Source organism: Panthera onca, chromosome C1, assembly GCF_046562875.1.
Source record: "Panthera onca isolate mPanOnc1 chromosome C1, mPanOnc1 haplotype 2, whole genome shotgun sequence".
Lineage (NCBI taxonomy): Eukaryota > Metazoa > Chordata > Mammalia > Carnivora > Felidae > Panthera > Panthera onca.
Window position 1 is genome coordinate 135,377,394 of NC_138346.1, and position 20,879 is coordinate 135,398,272.

At 37.2% G+C, this 20,879-nt stretch overlaps 1 protein-coding gene and 1 long non-coding RNA gene across 10 annotated transcripts in view; one reads left to right on the forward strand and one right to left on the reverse strand.

The window, feature by feature from the left end:
- Positions 1–2,771, reverse strand: part of LOC132671832 (uncharacterized) — a 197,899-nt gene extending 195,128 nt beyond the window's left edge. For all 3 annotated transcript variants that reach the window (XR_009607272.2, XR_009607270.2, XR_009607273.3), the window contains exon 1: positions 2,663–2,771. This is a non-coding gene — a long non-coding RNA (uncharacterized LOC132671832). The remainder of the gene's footprint in view (positions 1–2,662) is intronic.
- Positions 2,772–2,822: 51 nt separating this feature from the next.
- Positions 2,823–20,879, forward strand: part of DPH5 (diphthamide biosynthesis 5) — an 84,182-nt gene continuing 66,125 nt past the window's right edge. For 6 of the 7 annotated variants that reach the window (XR_013557467.2, XR_013557468.2, XM_060623152.3 and 3 more), the window contains exons 1-4: positions 2,823–2,969; positions 3,264–3,415; positions 11,561–11,685; positions 19,245–19,353. Coding sequence is in view for 5 of the 7 variants with exons in the window: in XM_060623152.3 (XP_060479135.1) it covers positions 3,281–3,415; positions 11,561–11,685; positions 19,245–19,353 (369 nt within the window). In the remaining 2 variants the exon portion in view is untranslated. Of the gene's footprint in view, positions 3,034–3,263; positions 3,416–11,560; positions 11,686–19,244; positions 19,354–20,879 lie in introns of all 7 variants that reach the window. The other variant, XM_060623149.3, reaches the window with a different exon arrangement.

Below are 20,879 nucleotides of genomic sequence, written 5' to 3' on the forward strand. Positions count from 1 at the left end.
GTGGCATAAGTGAGGCATTGTTTTTGTTTGACATTCCATCAACGACTTTTTGGGAGTCATCTAAAATATACCACACCCTGCATTTATTTCATAAAGATAGGAAACTACACCATAATTCAAAGAAATTGCTCAGCTACTAGTGTATACATAAATGATCTATTTAATAATTATTTACTGAATACCTACTATGTGACAGACACTGCACTAAGTGTACCTTGGGTAACTGTGTAATATAAGATACAATTGTGTAATTGTGTAATATAAGATACAGGCCCTAACTTTATGAAATTGATGGTTTGGTTAAGGAAGATACACAAATGGACAATTATAAAACACTTAAGTTGATTGATAAGTATATGCATACAGTATTATTGTAATTACAAGGAGATACTCAACCCTACCTCAGGGATCTCTGGGAAGGACTCCTAAACTTAGTCTTAAAGAGTGAGCAGTGGCCTAGATAGGAGAGAATGGGAGAGAATATTCAATGCAGAGGTGGCAGCCTGACTAAAGTCACAGAGGCACAAAGGGAGAATGTTGTGGGCACAGAAGAGTAGTGCCAGAGTAAAAGCTCGTGGTATGGAGTGGAGAGACATGAGGCTAGATAGGCAGAGGTCATTCCAGGGATGATCCTGTGGGATATTTTGAAGAGCCTGGACTTTTTCTTGGCCTCAAAAGGATTTTTAGAAGGGAATGACATTTTCAGATTGTATCCTAGCTAGATCTCTCTGGCCCCTAGAAGTATGAATGTGCGGGAGACATGGTGACCAGCTGCAAGAGTGATATGAAGACCTAAAGAAAGACTGCGACAGTAGGTAAGGTTTCTACCAAGAGAGGCAGATATGTTAGACTGAATGGGGGGTAACTTCCACGTGTCTGGCTTGCATAAGTCTGTAGTTGATAATGCCTTCCATCCAAAGTAGATAATACAGAAGGAAAGCCAAGTTGAAAGGGAAGAAGATGGATTCAGCTTTGAATGTGATATGTCTCTGGGTTATCTAGGTGATTTCCAGCAGAAAGTTAAATATAGGAGGCTGAAGGGGAGGTCTAAATGGGAGATTAAAATCTGAGTCAGCAAAATACTAGAGATACCCAAAATTATTGAGAGTGAATATTCAGGGTTTTATTTTGTTTTTGCTTTTAATTGTAGCCATTCTTTTATTACTGTTTTTATTTTTGAGAGAGAGAGAGACAGAGACAGAGGGTCACAGAGTGAGGGGGCCAGAGGATCTCAAGTGGGCTCTGTGCTGACAGCAGCAAACCGGATGCAGATGTGGGGGGCCTGAACTCACAAACCGTGAGATCATGACCTGAGACAAAGTCGGATACTTGACTGATAAGTCAGATGCTTGACTGACTGAGCCACCCAGGTCCTCCAATTTCAGCCATTCTAATAGGAATATACTAGATTCTCACCGTGGTTTTAATTTTTATTTTCCTAATGTCTAATGATGTGGCTTATTTGATGTTAGTGTAGCCTCTTATTCTCTGGGAGATTCTTTTTCAAATTCTTTGCCTACTTAAAAAATTAAGTTGTTTTCTTATTTTTACCTTTTGAGAGTTATTTATGCATTCCTGATACAAATCCTTTACCGGATACATGTTTTGCAAATGATTTCTTCCAGTGTGTGGCTTCAACAATGTCTTTTGAAGAACATATGTTTTATCTCTCTGAACTTCAATTTCTCAATTTTTCTTTTCTACATCATGCTTCTGGAGTTGCACCTGAGGAGTCTTTGCCTAAATAAGATCACAAATATTTTCTCCTATTCTCTCTCTAGGAAGTTTTATTGTTTTGTTTTCCATATAGTTTATATGTACATCTATGATCCATTTGAATTAATTTTTGTTTATGGTATGAAGAATGGATGGATGTAATGAAACTGGATAGAATCAGTCATGAAGAGTGTATTGAATGTGAAGTGCAAAGGGTGGATGGAGCCTAGGAAAAAACATAAAATTAAGGGTTAAGTAACAGGTATTGGGCAAAAAAAGACACAAGGCATTGTCTGAGAAGCAGCAGGAAAATTCTGAATAATCAGCACTGCCTAAGATAAACAATGGAAACTGTCTTCTTAACTTGGATGAGGTCACTAGTGACCTTACCAACAGCATTTACAGTCAAAACAAACCATTTCGATATCGGAACTACATCTAACTAACTACTTTATAGGAATTCCCCCTGTGGAAGCAAGAAGTCTGAAATTCCTGAGCACTCTTAAAGGTCACTTGGAAAGGCACGGGGCGGGGGGGGGGGGGGGGGGGGACGGGGGGAGGGACGGGACGAGAGGGCGGCTCTGGGCTTCCCGACACTGAGGATGGCTGAGGCATATCCCAGTCACGCCTCTCGGGGCACTCCGGCATGAGGTCTTGGGGTTGGGGACAAACCCCAGGAATTACCGCCCCGCTAGGAAATCAGAATCACACTGATGGCCGGGTTTGGCTACACTGACACCTCATCAGGGAGGTAGCTGGTTAAACGGCAGCGCAATGCAAAGGCGAGGATGGAAATCTCTGCACTAGGGCAATCCCGAGCAAATTAGGGAAGTCCGTCCCACACGTCACCCGTTCTCGTGACCGAAGGAGAAAAGGCGTAACGCGCCGCGCTGCGCTACCCAACCTCGGGTCCAGCTCCTCCCAGGCAAAGAGCTCCTGCACTTACCCTGTCCTAGGTTGGGGATGTGTAAAGCCACTGGCTAAGGGGATCGCAGGTGCTCCTCGTCCTTTCCCAGAGGCCATGCTGGGGACTCTAGACAGACTGCCCGACCGACTGACCTTTCGCTTCCCCACCCTAGCAGTGGGCGGGTCACTTCTGGCGCAGCCGGCAGATCTCCCCCACCCCACCCGCAGAGGCCGGCTTGCCCGCCCCTCCAGCTAGTCGTAAAGTGCAGTAAAGGCGCTGACGTTTTGCGGCACCGTAGGTGAGGCCGGCGGCGTGGATTTTCTCTGTGCGCGAATCCTCGCTTTCGGTAGCTATATTTTCGGAAAGGCTGCTTTTAGGCTTTTGGGGACCCAACTACAATTCTCTCTAGGGTAATTGTGTGCTCCTAGGTTGGTGTAACGAGAAAATGCGGGGTAGGGTTGTTTACAAACATTCACTCCAATCCTCATGTAAGAGGCGTGGAATGAGGTTCTCAGACCTCGCTTGTGACTTGCCGTCTCTCCTCCGGCTGTTTTGGTTTTCAGTTTCCATGTTCATCACTAGATTTTAGATATCCTCGGTGTAGCTGACACATGTTTTTCTTGTTCGCTTCGTCCTGCAGTCTCCCTGGACTTTGAAATGCTTTACCTGATCGGCCTGGGCCTGGGCGATGCCAAGGACATCACAGTCAAGGGCCTGGAAGTTGTTAGACGCTGCAGTCGGGTGTATCTGGAAGCCTATACCTCAATCCTGACTGTAGGGAAGGAAGTCTTGGTAGGTGCTTAAGGATCTCCAGTCCTGGGAAGAAAGCTAACAGCTGATTTTCATTACACTAAGCTGAACGCACTTTTCAGGTCTGCTTGTTGAAACCTTTTAAAACCCATCCCCTGCTCATTAAGGATCTGAGGAGTACAAGAATGGAAATAATACAACAACCAAGTGACTTGGAAAATGAAAGGGTGCTTTTGTCTTACTTTACAAGTCTAATTTTGTGGTTTTCTCCAGTAAATAGGAAAGGAAAGTTACTTTACACTCCTGGGGATAGTTCTCAAAATCCCTTATTTCATGAGATAGTCCATTTTTTTCTGAGTTGAGGGCTAATGAGGTACTGACATAGCCTTAATGAGTTGGTTATATATTCAGAAACCACGCTGAAAGCTTCTCCCTTTGAAGTATTTCCATAGGGAATGGTAATCGCCTTTCTGTCTGTATCCTATCCAGAGACGGCTTACCTTTAAAAAGACTCCCCGTAAGGCTTATACACGTACTCTTGTGTATACTGAATAAGCCTGGGACTTAATAAACTTAGGATTTGTTAATTTATCATGCATTTAGCTGGCTCTTGTTAAGGGCTCAGTACATTTTGGAGGAGGGGTTAAGTAGTTCATGTCCATTGTCAAACTCCAAATGGCATGTAAATTAAGATGAACAGAGTGTTGGACGTGTTATAGGAGGAGGGAGAGGATTTTAGAATTGTCTGGTCTATCAAGGCTTCTAAACAAAAAAAAAATGACCTAGAGAATTTCAGGTCTAATGCCCTCTCAAATTCACAGCTCAGGGAATTCTGGTCTCAGAGTTATAAGGAATTAAGGACTGCTACTTGAATTGGTATTGATATGAAAGTTGCATATAACGACCAGCTTTGATTCGTTGACTCTGGTTTGTTAGGATGGAAGCAAATTGTCTAAGCTCAAGATAATAAGTATTCCTCTCTTACCAGTAATTAAGGAAAACTAGAATGGACTTAAATTCATCTAAGAGAGTAGAGACAAATAAAACAAATCAGCATTTTTTAGGGTAAGATGTCAGGATTTAGCATAGAGGAAAGTTTGGACCTGACTTGAAATCTTCTCTGTTACATGTTACCATGTAATCTTGGACAAGTCCTTTAACTTTAGTTTTTTACTTTGTGAAATGGGGATAAGAATGCTCACCTCATAGGTTCTTAATGTAGTGCCTGTCACGAAAGTCTCCAGAAATGGTAGTTGTTGATAGGCACATTTCTGGATTTATCTAAACCTCAATTATCTCATTTGTGACAATAGAGATAATAACCAATTGGAGATTTTATTAAGGTAGGGTTTTATTAAGATGATATATTTGAGGTGGCTCAGTTGGTGAAACGTCCAACTCTTGATTTCCACTCAAGTTATGATCTCATGGTTTGTCAGAGCCCCATTTCGGGGCTCTGTCTCACAGACTGCACTGTAAGCACAGAGCCTGCTTGGGATTCTCTCTCTCTCTCTCTCTCTCTCTCTCTCTCTCTCTCTCTCTTTCTCTCTGCTTGAGTTCTTTCTCAAAATAAATAAACATTAAAAAAATAACTTAAAAAAAGATGATATATTTGAAAGTGCTTTGTAAATTTTAAGTGCTAACTAAATGGTAATGTTGGTTGCTGTAATTTTTTCAAGTATTCTTTTCCCAAAAATGTAGAATTCGGGCTGGGCCCAACCTCACCTACAGGTAAATTATGTGTTCTTTGTTAAGGTGCTGGAATATCCATTTCTCTACAATAATAAGTGCTAATATTAATAGAATACTTACTATGTACTGTTCTAAGTGCTTTATATGTGGAACAGGATTATTATTCTATAATTACTGTTCACAGTTTACAGGCACAAAGAAACTTGCCCAAGGTCATACACATAATGAGTGATAGAGCCAGAATATGAGCCGAGGCAGTCCTGAGTTGAGAACCACCACTCTTCACCTTTGTAACATACAGTGTCTCTGTATACTCAGGGATAGATCATAGCTTCACAGAATAATAATTTCAGAGAAAGGTAGCATTCAAGCAAAATGGTGAATTTTGAATCTTCTTATCACAAAATTCCATCAGTCTGTTCTTCATGACCTTCTCCAGGTCTTTAGTTCATGTTTTTCCCTGAGCAACTTTCTGTGTGACATCAGCCACCTTTAGTGACTCTTTTCTAGAATAAGTTAAGGTATAAATAAATAAATAAATAAATTCATGCCTTATATTGCCCAGTAAAATGTCAGAGCCACTTTCTCTTCAGTGACTTCCTTTTTGTTTTTTCATTTCTACCTTTTTCTTTCTTTAAACAAATTGATTTTTAAAAATTGTTGACACGTGCTCACACCTGTATGTACAATCTAGTCTCAATAACTGGATAATTATTACACAGTGCATAAAAAAGATTGGAAAAACCTATTTTCTGCAGTGAACATGTGCTTTCTTTTATCAATAATCACACAAAATTATGAAAGCCATATATAGATGTTACTAAACAAATCTGGAATTTATCTATTCTTACATTGAAAGCTATTGTTTTCAAATTGCCAAACAGGTAGTATTGTTTATATGTTCTGTAGTATTCAAAAGTTCATTAAACTAGAGACAGTGAATCCAGGGAAGAGTTTTAGTTTTGTTATATACACTTTGAATTTCTTTAGGCGCTTTCTGTGAATAAATTATGATCTTCTATGCCGATTTGGTGTAATACACTTGTAGTGCCTTATACAAAGAAGTAAAAGGTATGGCCTTTGTTCTCAAGTGGTTCATGATTTATCTGTGTTATACCCAGGAAAACATAAATAATAAAGGAAGATTTAAATAACAATTCATGACAACAGTGAAAGAAGCTATAAAATGATATTGCTGGGAAGAACTTAGATGACCTTACTTAAGCCAGTGCTCTTGTTTTCATGAATTAGGAGAAGCTGCCTTACATAATAAATAATTACTAGTTATTAATTCTAATTGAAATCCATATAAGAAAGAAGATCACTTCATGGGGCACCTGGGTGGCTCAGTTTGGTTAAGCATTCAACTTCAGCTCAGGTCGATCTTACAGTGCATGAGTTTGAGCCCCATATCAGGCTCTGCTGTCAGAGCAGAGCCTGCTTCAGATCCTATGTCTTCCTCTCTCTCTCTGTCCCTCCCTGCTCGCGCTCTCTCAAAAATAAACAAACATTAAAAAAAGAAAAAAAGATCACTTCAGTCCATGGTGGTCAAGGGAGACTACAGAATAGATGGAATTTAAGCTGTGTCTTAAAATAATGCATCCCAATCTTTTTGTTTTATTTCTTTTGTTTTCATAGTCTAGATTGAAAATGGCAATATTTGCACAGCTCCGCAGGGTAAATAGAGAAAGCAGCTATGGCCAAAAGGAGCTAACTTCGGGGCTTTAGCCACCCTGCAAAAAGCAGAGCAGATCACTAAGCTCTGCCTGTCTATGGCTTATTTATGATACATGGGATGTTTTGTAATCAACCAAGGTTCTGTGACTTTGGACAATCAGTTAACTTTTCTGTGGTCTTTTTCTTATCTCTAAAACAGGGATAAAAATAGGGGCTATCTCATAGATTATAACGAAGATTCAATGAATTCATAGGCGTAAGTTCTTAGAACTATGCCTGACCCCAGAGTGATCCTAATGTAAATATACTATAAATGTTGTTATTGTAGATAAGACTTGGCAAAGGGAAGAGAAAGAGACAGTTATTATAGATAAGATTTGGTAAAGGGAAGAGAAAGAGCATAGTGTTCTTTACTGGAGAAAAAATAATTGTGAGCAAAAGCATGGAAGAAACAAGCATAATAATTTGCTATACTTGTTCTTGGGCATCACTCAAATAACTTTCATTTTCTTCCAGTATGTATGTTCCCTCCCTTTTCTTCCTAATCTACTTCATCTGGGTACCAACTCGCTCTACTTCCTGTCTTCCTATCTGATAGCTGTGGAATGATATTGGAGGGATAGAGGAGAAGACAGTAAAGGCCTTCCCACTGAGAAAGATGAGGCAACCAGCTATGACCTTCATTAACTTCCCATTAACTTCCCATTTGTCCTTGCCCTAAATCTGAATCTGTCTTCCCTCCAGTCTTAGAAAATGACTTGTTAGGCGCGTCTGAGTGTCTCAGTCAGTAGTGTCCAGCTCTTCATTTTGGCTTTGGTCATGATCTCACAGTTTGTGGGATTGAGCCCTGCATTGGGCTCTGCGCTGTCAGCACAGAGCCTGCTTCAGATTCTGTGTTTCCCTCTCTCTGCCCTTCTGCTTGTATTCTCTCTCAAAAAAAAAACAAAACAAAAAAAAAAAAGAAAAGAAAATGGCTTGTTAGATTGAACTTCTCTTCCTGTTCAAGACTAAGTAGATGTGTTTTTCTCAAACTTCTTTCTCTCCCTTCCTCTGAAACTTTATTCCCATCAGTTATTCTTTCTTCTTTATGTTCAGTCTGTCTTAATATGCTTCTCCCCTGAACCTGAAACCATATTTAGGTATTGTCTCTTCTGAAAACTCTCTCCTTTAATTTTTTTTTTTTTTTATGTTTATTCATTTTTGAGACAGAGACAGAGTGCAAGTCGGGGAGGGGCAGAGAGAGGGAGACACAGAATCTGAAGCAGGCTCCAGGCTCTGAGCTGTCAGCACAGAGCCTGATGCAGGACCTGAGTCGAAGTCAGATGCTCAACTGACTGAGCCACCCAGGCACCCCAAAATTCTCCACTTTTAAACATCTTTTCTCCATAGTTACTATTCTCTTATTTATCCAAAGTTTTTGAAAAAGCAGCATACTTTTATTGTCCCTGCTTCACTCATGTCTCATACTCCTGTGAGCTGATTTCCATTCCTCTGAAATATTTGTTTGTTGAGCAGTTATTTAATAGCTGAGAATGCCAGAGGATACTTTTCAATTCTTACCTGTTTTACTGCTTTTGACATACTTGCTCACTCCTTGAAGCTGGCTCTTAAGACATGACTTTTTCTTAGTTTTATTTGTACTTTTCCATTTTTCTCAGTCCCTTTTGTAAACCCTATTTCTCTGTTCTTTCTTTAAATGTTAATGTGTGTGTGTGTGTGTGTGTGTGTGTGTGTGTGTGTGTTTAAGATTTTGTTAAGATTTTGTTTACACATTCTACTTCTGGCCTGTACTTTTCTATTTTTTTTTTGACTAGGTAATACATTGTATGGTATAAAATTAAAAAGATATTAGGGGTGCCTAGGTGACTCAGTTGATTAAGGGTCCCAACCCTTGATTTTGGCCCAGGTCATGATCTCACAGTTTGTGTGATCAAGCCCCATGTAGGGCTCTGTGCTGATAGCATAGAGTCTGCTTAGGATTCTCTCTCTCTTTGCCTACTTAGGATTCTCCTCTCTCTTTGCCCCTCCCCTAGTCTCTCTTTCTCTCTCAAAATAAATAAACATTTAAAAAAGAATTTAAAAGATACTAAATGGTATATACATTGCAATATTTCTAGCCCAGTTCCCCTTCATAGAGGCAGTTATTACTAATTTTTCATGTATCCTTCCAGGAATACCCAAAAGTAATTTTAATTTTGAGTTTTTACCTTGCCCTCCTTATACAAAACCTGCCAACTTAAAGCAAGAAGCTTTAAACATTGCTTTCAACTTAAAGCAATGAATTTTTTGAGTTTTACCTTCATTTTCATGGAGGAGATTAGGGCTGATGCTATACAAAAACTGGCTAATGAGTCATTTGATAATGTATAATATAAATTTAAAATTATTTGTTAAATTATACTGCTTTTCCCCCCTGCCCCTTCCCTGACTCTTACTAGATTCCATGCTTCTATAGCACTTAATGATGTGGTTAGATAATTCCCCACTAGACATTATAAGCCACAGGACAGGGGCCATGTATGTCTCATTCAGCACTATTTGCTGACAACAAGCATAGAGGTTGGCTTGGAGGTTGTGTATAGGAAATATTCTTTGGGGCACCTGGGTGGCTCAGTCAGTTGAACGTCTGACTTCGGCTCAGGGCATGATCTCACAGATTGTGAGTTTGAGCCCTGTGTTGGGCTCTGTGCTGACAGCTCGGAGCCTGGAGCCTGCTTCAGGTCCTGTGACTCCCTCCTCTGCCCCTCCCTACTCATGCTCTGTCTCTCTCTCCCTCAAAAATAAATAAACATTAAAAAATTTTTTAAAAAAGAAATATTCTTTGAGTAAATGAATAAACAAGTAGGTAAATTAAGAATAATGTAATACCAGTTTCTTACTACTTTTATTATCTCTTCCCTTTTTTACATTTTTTTTCAAAAGGATCAGCTATTTGGTTATAATGGAGTGTTTGGGGTGTAAGTGTACGGTTATGCATATGTGGATACTTTTTTTTTTAATATTGTGTTTCAATTAGATAATGAAATGTTTCTTAAGTAATAAATATGGAGTGATACATGATAGAAGTCTTGAGAAGAGTGGGGTTTTCTGTTGTTGAATCATAAAGTATTGAATAGGATTTAAAATTACTGCTAGCATTAAGCTAGTCACATGTGATTTTTTAAATTTTTTTTAAGAAATGTTATAAGTTCAGTGAGTGATGGGCATTGATGAGGGCACCTGTGGGTTGAGCACTGGGTGTTGTATGGAAACCAATTTGACAATAAATTTCATATTAAAAAAAAGATGTTAGAAGTTCAGGAAAAAAAGCGTTTCCTTCAGTTTTCAGTAATCATGTGTATGTCTTAGATATATGTGAATATAAATGTTCTACCACTGATAAGTTTTCTGGGCTCATGAAATTAAAGGAAGTTATATGCAAATGAATGATTAAGAAAAAATATAAAAGTGAAAATAGAACACTTTTTATCTGTAAAAACGTCATTGTCATTGGGAACTTCTGGAACATCTCTGCAAAGATATGCAGAGAAAGGGAAGGGATCTTTTTTCAAGAACAGATTCTAGTTAAGTATTAAGAAATAGTTATCTGAGTTGGAACTATAGCCTTTATCTTCAAATGCTTAATCATTTGCTCATTTACTCTTTTGCTTGACAGATATTGAGTACCAGATAACGCTTCTATTATAGCAGTCCTTGTAACATTTGACTTCTAATATAATCTTTATAGCTCAAACTTCTCAGTATGTAAGAAATAGTATTTGTCTATGCATCCACTTTTACTATATTTGAATTACATATTATTCCACGGGAAATCAGTTAATAAGATTCATGACTTTGCATAATAGTTTGTAACCACTGCCATATGACCACTGGCACACCAGTTCACTCTCTGTACTTACATGCTGCCACCCATTAAGGTCAGCCTCCTGGGTTTATTCTTTAGAGTTGAACTTCACAGAATTGGTTCACAAAGCAGTTTGTGTTGAGACTTCCTATATACTTAGAATTCTTTTCTCTCCCCTGGATCTCTGCCTTTTTAGCAGGAAGTAGGAAATACAGTTGTTATTTATTTATTTATTTATTTTCTTATTTATTTATTTTAGAGAAAAAATGAGTGGGGAAGAGGTGCAGAGGGAGAGAAAGAGAATCTTAAGCAGGCTTCATGCTCAGCACAGAGCTTGACGTGGGGCCCATCCCATGATTCTAGGATCATGACCCGAGCCAAAACCAAGAGTTTAACACTCAACCGACTCACCCAGGCACCCCAGAAATACAGTTTTCAATCAATCTTTCCTGCAATTATATAGGAATGTTTGCTGGTTCTGTAAATGACTGAATCTTAATTTTCTATTATTTCTCATTGAAGTTACCTTTTATTTTAGCCAGAGTCCTATAGGTTTTCCTATGGAAAATTTAATTAAACCCAAATTACCATGTATGTTTATAGTTATTATTTAATATATTCATTTTTATTAGTATGTTTATGAAGTAAGACTCGTACAAACATGTTCTCTGTTCATTCTACAGTATTCTGCCTGGTCTGTTAGACTCAGATTTAGATAAATTTAAAATGCAGAAAGTCTCAGATGTTAGGAGGTCTACCTCCTCTTGGGATATTAAGATAGCCCCAAAGACAGAGTTTAATTGCAACATGTTATAGAGTGCTAGCTCACTGATGAGTCCTATTCAGTGATCTATGTATGGATGTCTGGATGGTTGCCAAAATTTGCACCAGCCCCAGACAGAGATTAGTGTGTGTGTGTGTGTGTGTAAATGGTCACCTGCTGTCTCATTTTGATATTGGACTTAAATCTGTAGGAAGAGTTCTACGGAAGAAAATTGATTCTTGCTGATAGAGAAGAAGTGGAACAAGAAGCAGATAATATTTTAAAGGATGCCGATATCTGTGATGTTGCATTCCTTGTGGTTGGTGATCCATTTGGGTAAGTCAAAGCAGATATTTTAATTTATTTGCTTGTTTTTAACTCGGTAAGAATTATTCCATTTAAAACTTTTACTTGCCAGGTCCTAATAAAGGACTGTGTTTACCTAGGTTCTAAAATCTCATAAACTTTCATTATCTTTGAGATTAGTGAAGAAAATCTGCTTGATAAGGATGTCATCATATGTAACTCTTACATTGGTTATTAAGGGTCTGTTCTAAAGTTTGTATCATTGCTTTTGCTATTCTTTTAGAAGATAACTTAGGACATCAAATGACCTAACTAGTATATCATTATTAATAAGTTTATTACATTATCAAGAGTTATAGCTGCCATTTATTTTTCAGGTAAATTGCAAGCATCTTCTGATTCCTTTATCCTAGGCTTTTTTGTTTTTCTTTTTTAATCACTTCATATTTATCAACATTGTCACTTTACTTGCCTTGAATTTAAAAATCTGTCAAGCCTCAGATTTCAATTTCTTATATCCCTTGGGAGCTCTGTTCTTTCCCCATTACTAAAAAGATGGGTTTCTACTTGTCTAGTCAAGCATCATCAATCTCTAATGTCAAGCAAAACAGAGGAGTTCTTTGTCTCCAGCTGGTGACCCAAGATTTATGTCACAGATTTAGGGAACATAAGGACAATTAAAGCACTATGAACTCACCACCAAGGATGTTTTTCAAAAAGAATGGAGTTACATGTGCATGTGTCTGTCAAAAAAAAAAAAGTAATTTACATCAGTATGGTATGCCAGAGATTATGTTTCCTTATTATGCTTGGTTGCAAATGACATTGTATAATCACACATTTAAAAATAACAGTTTGTTTTAGCCTATGACATTGTTTTCTGTAAGTCTTCCTCCAAATTAACAGTACCTATTTTTCCTTTATTTATTTCTTTTAGCCAGAAAATAGTAAAATAAAATAAAGGTGATGAAAAATTCTATGTATAAAATGTCTTGAAACTCTTGTAGGATTTTCTCATTAGTGCACTGGATTCCTGCCAAAATTCCATATTTTTTTATAGTGACACCTTCTGAACTCACCAAACTTTCTTACTTGATGGTATAACAATTCTTACAGTCACCTTAAAGAGTAATCTCAGAGTTACTTTTGACTTCCATGGCATCTAGTCACTGACAGAGCCCAGTAAACCAGTGCTGCTCAATGTGAGGTTTATAGATTGGTCCCAGCCCACAAATTTTCTAGTCCATGATGAGAACTACAGAAATTGAGAGTAAACATTTAGAAATTCTATAGCAGTTTTTAGAAGTAATTTTATCTCTGCTGAATCTCATAATTATAATTTGGAGCTTATATTTTGTATTTTATATTTTATTTTCCTAATCATTAATTTTGATTGCATTTTACAAAACTATTGTTCCATGACCATTTAGAACTTAAAATATTGACCTTTTACTAGTTAGTATGAGAAGCACTGCTTTTGACCTTTCTTTTTGTTAACCAAATTTTTTTAAATCTTTTTTATTCCCTAGTTTAATATAGTAGCCTTTTGTCTGGTCCAGGTACAGATTCTTATTTCATTACCTATGTTGTAGTCAAATTTATATTTGTGAAACCACAATTTGAAAATCTTACTTGAGCTCAAAGTGAGAATTAGTAGCTCTGTCCGTTGGCCAGACATGAAAGGTACTGTCCAGCCTGCCCTTCTAACTGTATTTGGTTTTCTTGTACTAGTTTGCCCACACTCATGCCAACCAGTTTGTTCTTCCACCATCATCTTGATTTCTCATTCTATACATCTGTTCAAACTCTTCCCTGCATCTATAATACCTTTTGGTATATTTCTGATTGTCAGAGTCCAGCCATCTTTTGAAGCCTAACTCAGACATCATATTCTCAGTGATGCAGTCTTTTATTACCCAGATGAGAAGTTCTGTTTCTAACAGCTAAAGTATTATTCATATGAGTTTTCATACATTGCCTCACAATGTATTTTTTTAATAAATATATACCTCTACCTTTTATATTTGTAGGCTGTCCTTCACAATTTTATCTCCCTAGTTTCCCTCACAATATAGTAGATATCAATGAAATATTAATGGAAAGAGTTGTTTAATATTTTGCCTGGGGTCACAAAGGAAGATGAGGCATATCTTAGACTGACATTTCTCCATTCAATAAATATCTTTGGAACACTTATATCATGACAGGCACTCCTACATGCTGGATATATGTTAGATGATAAAACACGGGCTTCACAGTTTAGTAAGGGAGGCTGACATCAATGAAAGAAAAAATAACAAATTTAAAATTTTGATAGGCCTGTCAAGGAAAAAAAGGACTCACAGGAATAGGCTAATTTGTGCAGGGTATATGGAAAATCCTTTTTGTTGAGGTAATATTTAAACAGGTGTCTGAAAGATGAATAGCTGAAGGGAAGAACATTGTAAGCAGATGGAACAGCAAGAATGTATTCAAAGACCTAGAAGGCCAAAGTGACTGGAGTAGCAGGGAGAGGGAATGAGAGGGAGTTAAAGAAGTAAGTGAGACCCAGATCTTGTAAGGCCTTGGTGGGGGTAGGGTTTTGTTTGAAGTACTCTGGCACATCTTTGGTGGTTTTTAAGCAGGAAAGAATCACAGTCTGATTGACATTCTTAAATGACCATTCTAAATGCTTGCATGAAGGGATTTAGGGAGACAGGGTGGCTCTGGTAGAAGACAGAAAAAGGCAAACTGGGAAGAATTTAGAAGGAGGAATGCCAGTATTATGTATGTAGGTGAGGAAAAGGAAAGAAGCAAGTTTTCCAGAATTCTGGCTTTAGTGACTGAGTAGTTGATAGTGCCAGTTCTTGAAATGAAGAAAACTTGTAGGGGAAAACAAGAATTGGTTCTGGAAATGTTTTAAATTTGAGATGTCATGTAGGCAATTTGATATCTGCTACTTGAGCTCAAGGGGTTTTCTTGGATGTGTGGCTTTTGAATTCATGAGTATATATGGGGTGGGAGAGAGGGAGAGATATGGTGTTTAAAGCTAGAGAAACGGATGAAATCACTTTATTTTTTTAATTTTTTTAATGTTTATTTATTTTTGACAGAGAGAGACAGACACAGAGCATGAGTGGGGGAGGGGCAGAGAGAGAGGGAGACACAGAATCCAAAGCAGGCTCCAGGCTCTGAGCTGTCAGCACAGAGCCTAACGCGGAGCTCGAACTCACGGACTGTGAGATCATGACCTGAGCTGAAGTCGGACGCTCAACCGACTGAGCCACCCAGGCGTCCCTGAAATCACTTTAGAAAAGAACAAGGGGAAAAGAAGAAGACCTAGGATCAAGCCTTAGGAAACTTGTATTTCGTGGTCTGTCAAGAGCCAGAGGAGGAAGAAAACCAAGAGTGTGTTGTCACAGAAGCCAAGAAAAGAGATACTTTAGAGAGGAAAGAGTGGTGAACTCTGATACACTGCTGAAAGATGAGATCGAGGATGAGGATAGAAAAGTGTAAATTAAAAGGCAAAGAGTTTGGAGTTTTTCTATGGTGGTTTTATGGAGGAGTTGGTGCTTGAGCTGGGTCTGTGTAGAATTCAGTAGGTGGAAATTGTGGAGGAGGTCTGTGGGACTTAGGGGGTAGAAGGGAGAATTCCACATACATGAAAAATTGAGGCCTAGAGAAAGTGCCTCGATGCTGTTACTACCCTGCTCAAAAACCTTGAGTAGACACTGAAGTTGACTTCATGGCCTAAGTCTTTTAATAGTCTATGTACTTTCTTCTTTGGTTACTCTTTGTTTTTATTGTGCTAGAGTCAGATTGTACGGTTTTGCCATTTTGTAAGTGCTTTTGCAGTATTTATCTACCATGTTTTTGCTGCTCATACTTTTTCCTTAAAATAGACTTTTCTTGCCAATTTGCTTCTTTTGTTAGCAATTTATTGACATTTAATTGGCATAACAGCACTGTGTAAGTCTAAGGTAAACAGTGAAATGACTTGACTCATATTTTGAATGGATTACCTCAGTAAGTTTAGTTAACATCCATCATACAAAAAAGAGAAAGAAAAAAACATTTTTTCCTTGTGATGAGAGACTTTAAGATCTACTCTCTTAACAACTTTCAGATATACTGTACAGCAGTGTCAACTGTAGTCATCCCCAGTTTCTTTTCAGTAAAATAGTAGATTCTTTAAGACCCAGCTCAGATGCCACCTCTTCCATGAGTCCTCCATTATTTTATTCAGGAATGAGGGCAGCCTTTTTTTTTTTTTTTTTTTTTAAACTCCTGGGCAATTAATTTGCTCTATGTCATTGACCAATAATCATGCATAATCTTACATTCAGATTTGTGTAATAATTACTGTACCTTGGTTATTTTTAATTTACCCACTGGATTACTATTGAGATATGGTAGTTGCAGACAGAATGGTGGGGAATGTGTACATTTTCATTGGGCCTTGAAGAATTAGGATTTGTGTGCATTAAATGCATAAACCTGGAAGAAAATACGGAATGCAGCAAAGCACCAAAATTCTTCCTTATGTACAACCACAAAAATTTTTTATTTTTAAATCCCTTTCCCCTTATCTGAATATAAACTTTGAAAAGTACTTAATCTCAAATTCTTCATTCTAATATTTTTTAAATTGTGATAAGGTTTATATAACATAATATTAACCATTTTAAGCATTTTTAAGTGTGCAGTTCAATGACATTAAGTACATTCACACTGTTGTGCAGCCATCACCATCATCCACTCTTAAATTTTGAAAGAAGGTAATTGAAAGTCAGTTAAGTCAGTTGATATAGTTCTCATCTTTTCCCTTTTATCCAGGTTACTGATAGGAATGTGGAAGTTAATCACATAAAGAATGTAAATGACTCTAAAAAAAATTGTATGTCAATAGATCTGACCCAGTCATGTGAGCAATGACAGTCTTAAGCTTTCTATCCCCATAAAGAATTTAGTTGACCAAGGTCACGATTAAACTAATTTTAATGGTGATTCCATTTTGTTATTCCATTCTTTATTTTAGTATGCTCTGTAGTCGTGTATATTTTATAAGCAATGAACACAATTTTTTTTATCCTTATGTTGTGTGCCTTTTCCTTCATGGCACACACATACATAAAAACATATCTTTTTATTCACTTGTCTTCTATTTGCTTTAATGTAGGTCATTTGATCTTTATCCATTCCATGCAATGGATGTGCTTGGCATCTAGTAGCTATTCAATAAATGTCAACGTTATTATCATTAGTCCATTTATTTCTCCAATATAAGTAAAGCTGCCGTGTATGGATTAATGTATATGACCCTTTTCCCCTCCTTCCATTCTCTCATCCCTACATTTTGGATTTTTTTTCTCCAAAAAGTTTATAATACCAAAGAAAAAAAAATCAAAAGTTTTGAACATGGATATTTTCAAGCATGTATTGTCAAATTACTTTTCAAAGGACTGTACCAATTTATAATGCTTCCAGTAGTTTATGAGAACATCACTTTCAGCATATCATTACAAATGTTAATGAACTTTCAGATCACAAGCCATAGCACTGTCAAATGTGGCAGTACTGTATCTGCAAACTAATGTTATTATAAAGTAAACATACCAAGTCTTACACATTTATTTATTTTTTTTAATTTTTTTTTTAACCTTTATTTATTTTTGAGACAGAGAGAGACAGAGCATGAATGGGGGAGGGGCAGAGAGAGAAGGAGACACAGAATCAGAAGCAGGCTCCAGGCTCTGAGCCATCAGCCTAGAGCCCGACGCGGGGCTTGAACTCACGGACCGCGAGATCGTGACCTGAGCTGAAGTCGGACGCTTAACCAACTGAGCCACCCAGGCGCCCCAAGTCTTACACATTTAAATTGGTCACCTTTATGTTCTTTATTTTATTGATTCCATTGATCAGAACATTCTTGAATCTCTTTTGAAATTGCTTTCAGAGCAATTCCAAGTAATAAGAATATTATTAAGATAAATTTATTACTATTTCTGGGCACGTGGCTCCATCCAAAATCATATATACATACGTATACACACGTGATTTTGGATAGAGCCATGTGCCCAGAAGTAGTAATAAATTTGTCTTTACACACACACACACACACACACACACACACACACACACTTTTCCAGTCACCAAAATGAAGCATTTTCATGATTCGTGATCTAGAAGGAATGCCCAATATGATGGTTTAAACCTGTGTTTCAAGCCAGTTTTTTCTTTTGCATGAAGCAGTATAATTTGGGTAATCATGATGATAAAATACCAATTTTTTCATAGCAGAAATCTGAGGCACTCATTTAATCACATTCATGGCAGTTTCACAAAATCAGATCACTTTGTCGGGTCATTAAATCTTCATAGTATACCAACCACATCTGGTCATTTTAAATGAAGTTGTGGTAAAGAGAGGTATGATTTTAAACCAGGTTTTCTTTCTGCTCATCTATTCAAATAACTCACCAAGTAACTAATTCAATATTCTTTAATCTTAGTGTTAAGTAGTGAAATGCTGTTGAAGATGATATTAAAAACATTCTTTATAACTGTCATTTATATTATTTTTTAAAAGCTTGCTCTAAATCAAATTAATGATTGTTTTTCATACTAGTTTTTATTTTATGTGTGATTAAAAACAGGCTTCCCTGGTGGGCATTTGTTAATCTGTTTCTGACTGCCTCATGGGGTGAAAGCCCTTGATCTTCCTACTTGGTATGCATTGACCAGTTGACAGGTTCTGCTGGTTTGTATGTAGTTTCTCAAACATGCTAATGTTGCTTTTCCCAGCAGGACCTGGAGTTTTCATCCAGGGGAAAAAGGCTTTTAATAATGCAGTTCTAAATTGATGTGGGGTTACATTTCATAGTACCCATACTTACATTTACATATATTCTCTCTCCACCAAAGTCTTACCTTATCATAATCATTAGATTTGTCTCAACAAAGGAAAGGCAACAGGCAGAATGTGCACTCACATACACATGCACACATACAGTTATATACAGTAACCAGACTGAGAACAGTTATAAATAAAATAAAATCACTGCTAGACAAATGTAAAATGCAACTACGATTATGTCAGATAGAACCCTAATATAAAGGCAGAAATTGATAGCCTATAAAAATGTTCTTTATCATCTTTTCTGTAGTATTTCAAAATATAAAAAAAAGAAACCTTCAAAATAGAGCAGAAAGTACAGAGTAGGTCTAGTTGTGCCATCATTTAGAACTCAGAGCAGTCATTTTAAGAGTTTAAAGGGGTCCTAAGACCAAAAAGTTTGAGAATTGCTGCTCAGGAGTTCACTTGCTGAACTTCCATTCCACAGATGTGTTTGCAGGTATTAAAGGGACAAAAGAGTAAGTACAACTTCCCTTTTTCTCTGTAGCTACCAAGGCTGCTCTAAAAGGGTAACAAGTGCAGTTTAGCACCGTGAAGGGCATGTGTAGACTGAACACTTTTCTTGTCAGCCCCCAGATTGAGGAAAAGCAGCCCCCATAACCCTTTGATTGGCTTGAACTCATGAAATATTATACCTTTACTGTCTTAAAAAGTCAGTGTTACTTTAATCCAACCTGATCTTTTCCCACTACAGGGCTACCACACACAGCGATCTTATTCTGAGAGCAACAAAACTGGGAATCTCTTACCGAGTTATTCACAATGCTTCCATAATGAATGCTGTAGGCTGCTGTGGTTTACAGGTAATGCTACGAAGATTTTTTTCTTAATGGTAGTTAGCAAAAGTGTTTTAGAAAACTACAAATTGCAGGTAGATTTTGTTATATTTCATGAATTTTAAGATGTTATTTTATGTAATACATCAATGTGTACTAAATTTTTAAATATTAAATATTTTATACTATTTCCCTAGAACTTAGATCTTTTTCCCCCTCATTGAATAGACCACTGAAATTAGCTACAGAAAGACTTTAATCTTATATCCAACTTTCACATACAAAACCAGGGAAATTTAATCTAATTAAATTGGTTCTGTATTCCTAAAGCCTTTTCACACTCTTCCAAATAACTTACTCTGCATCGCTGATGCATATTTTTCCATATGGTTATTCTTTTCTGTCCCATCACGAGCATTGTGATACCGCATTTCTTAAAGGAATCTGTAAAAGAGCCAAAAGCCAATCATATTAGGCTTTTAAGCCACCTATGTAATTATCTCAGTGTATTGGTTATTTTTAACCCAGCAGTCTTAGTTTTGAGGAGTTAAAAGAGTGCTCCATAACTGTTTCTGGGGTTTTCTTCCAAGCTGCTGAAGTTTGGTATCTTGTGTTCTGATGTTCACACATATATGATCTATGGCAACTGTGACTGCTCATGGCCAACAGTGGTTTTAAGACTTAATTCCTTGTTAGGACTTATTCCTATTTCAGATATATTTTAATAGAAAAAAACGTACATCTTAGAATCTGTGAAATGAGATATCCCCAGTGTGTCTTCCTGGAAAGCATAATTTAAAATAGATATTTACAACAAGAAGATACATTTACATTGGAACACCAGTCTGTGTCTGTTGCTTTAGAGGTGTCTTTATTTTCTGCGTTACCTAGGAAGAATATCTCAATTTAATTGACATGCTAGCCAGTCATCTCAGAAATATTGCCTTTGGTTCTGAAGAATCAGAGAAAAGATATAAATGATTCACCTTTTAGTATTCATTACTTGCACTTAGTTATTACATTTAAATTGGCAAAGAATTTTGCTCTCTTTTGTCTTCTAATAAAATGCATACTTAAAAACCTTGCCAATTCAAGGCCTTTTTGCACTTTTTTTTTAAAGTTTATTTATTTTGAAAGAGAGAGAGTGTTTGTGCACCTGTGCTCACGTAGGGGAGGGGGCAAGAGAGAGGGAGAGAGAATCTCAAGGAGGCCAGGCTCTATCTCGTGAACCATGAGATCATGACCTGAGCTGAGATCAAGAGTCCAATGATTAACTGACTGAGCCAGCCAGGCGCCCCTCTTTTTTACACTTTTAAAAACCCTCTTGAACATTCCTGTGCTGGAGTAAGTGAATGGAATTTCCTGATTCATAGTCCAGTATTCTTCCTGTAGACCATGTACTTTTTAAGAACTGATGGTTGCCAGGAGAAAGGAAAAAAAGAGAAGAATAAATTAATCATGTGATACACAAAGATGTGTAATAAACCTTAAGCTAATGGAGTATATATATATTTGTCATATTGGTTTTATTTTGATTTCTGGTGAGGAAAGTT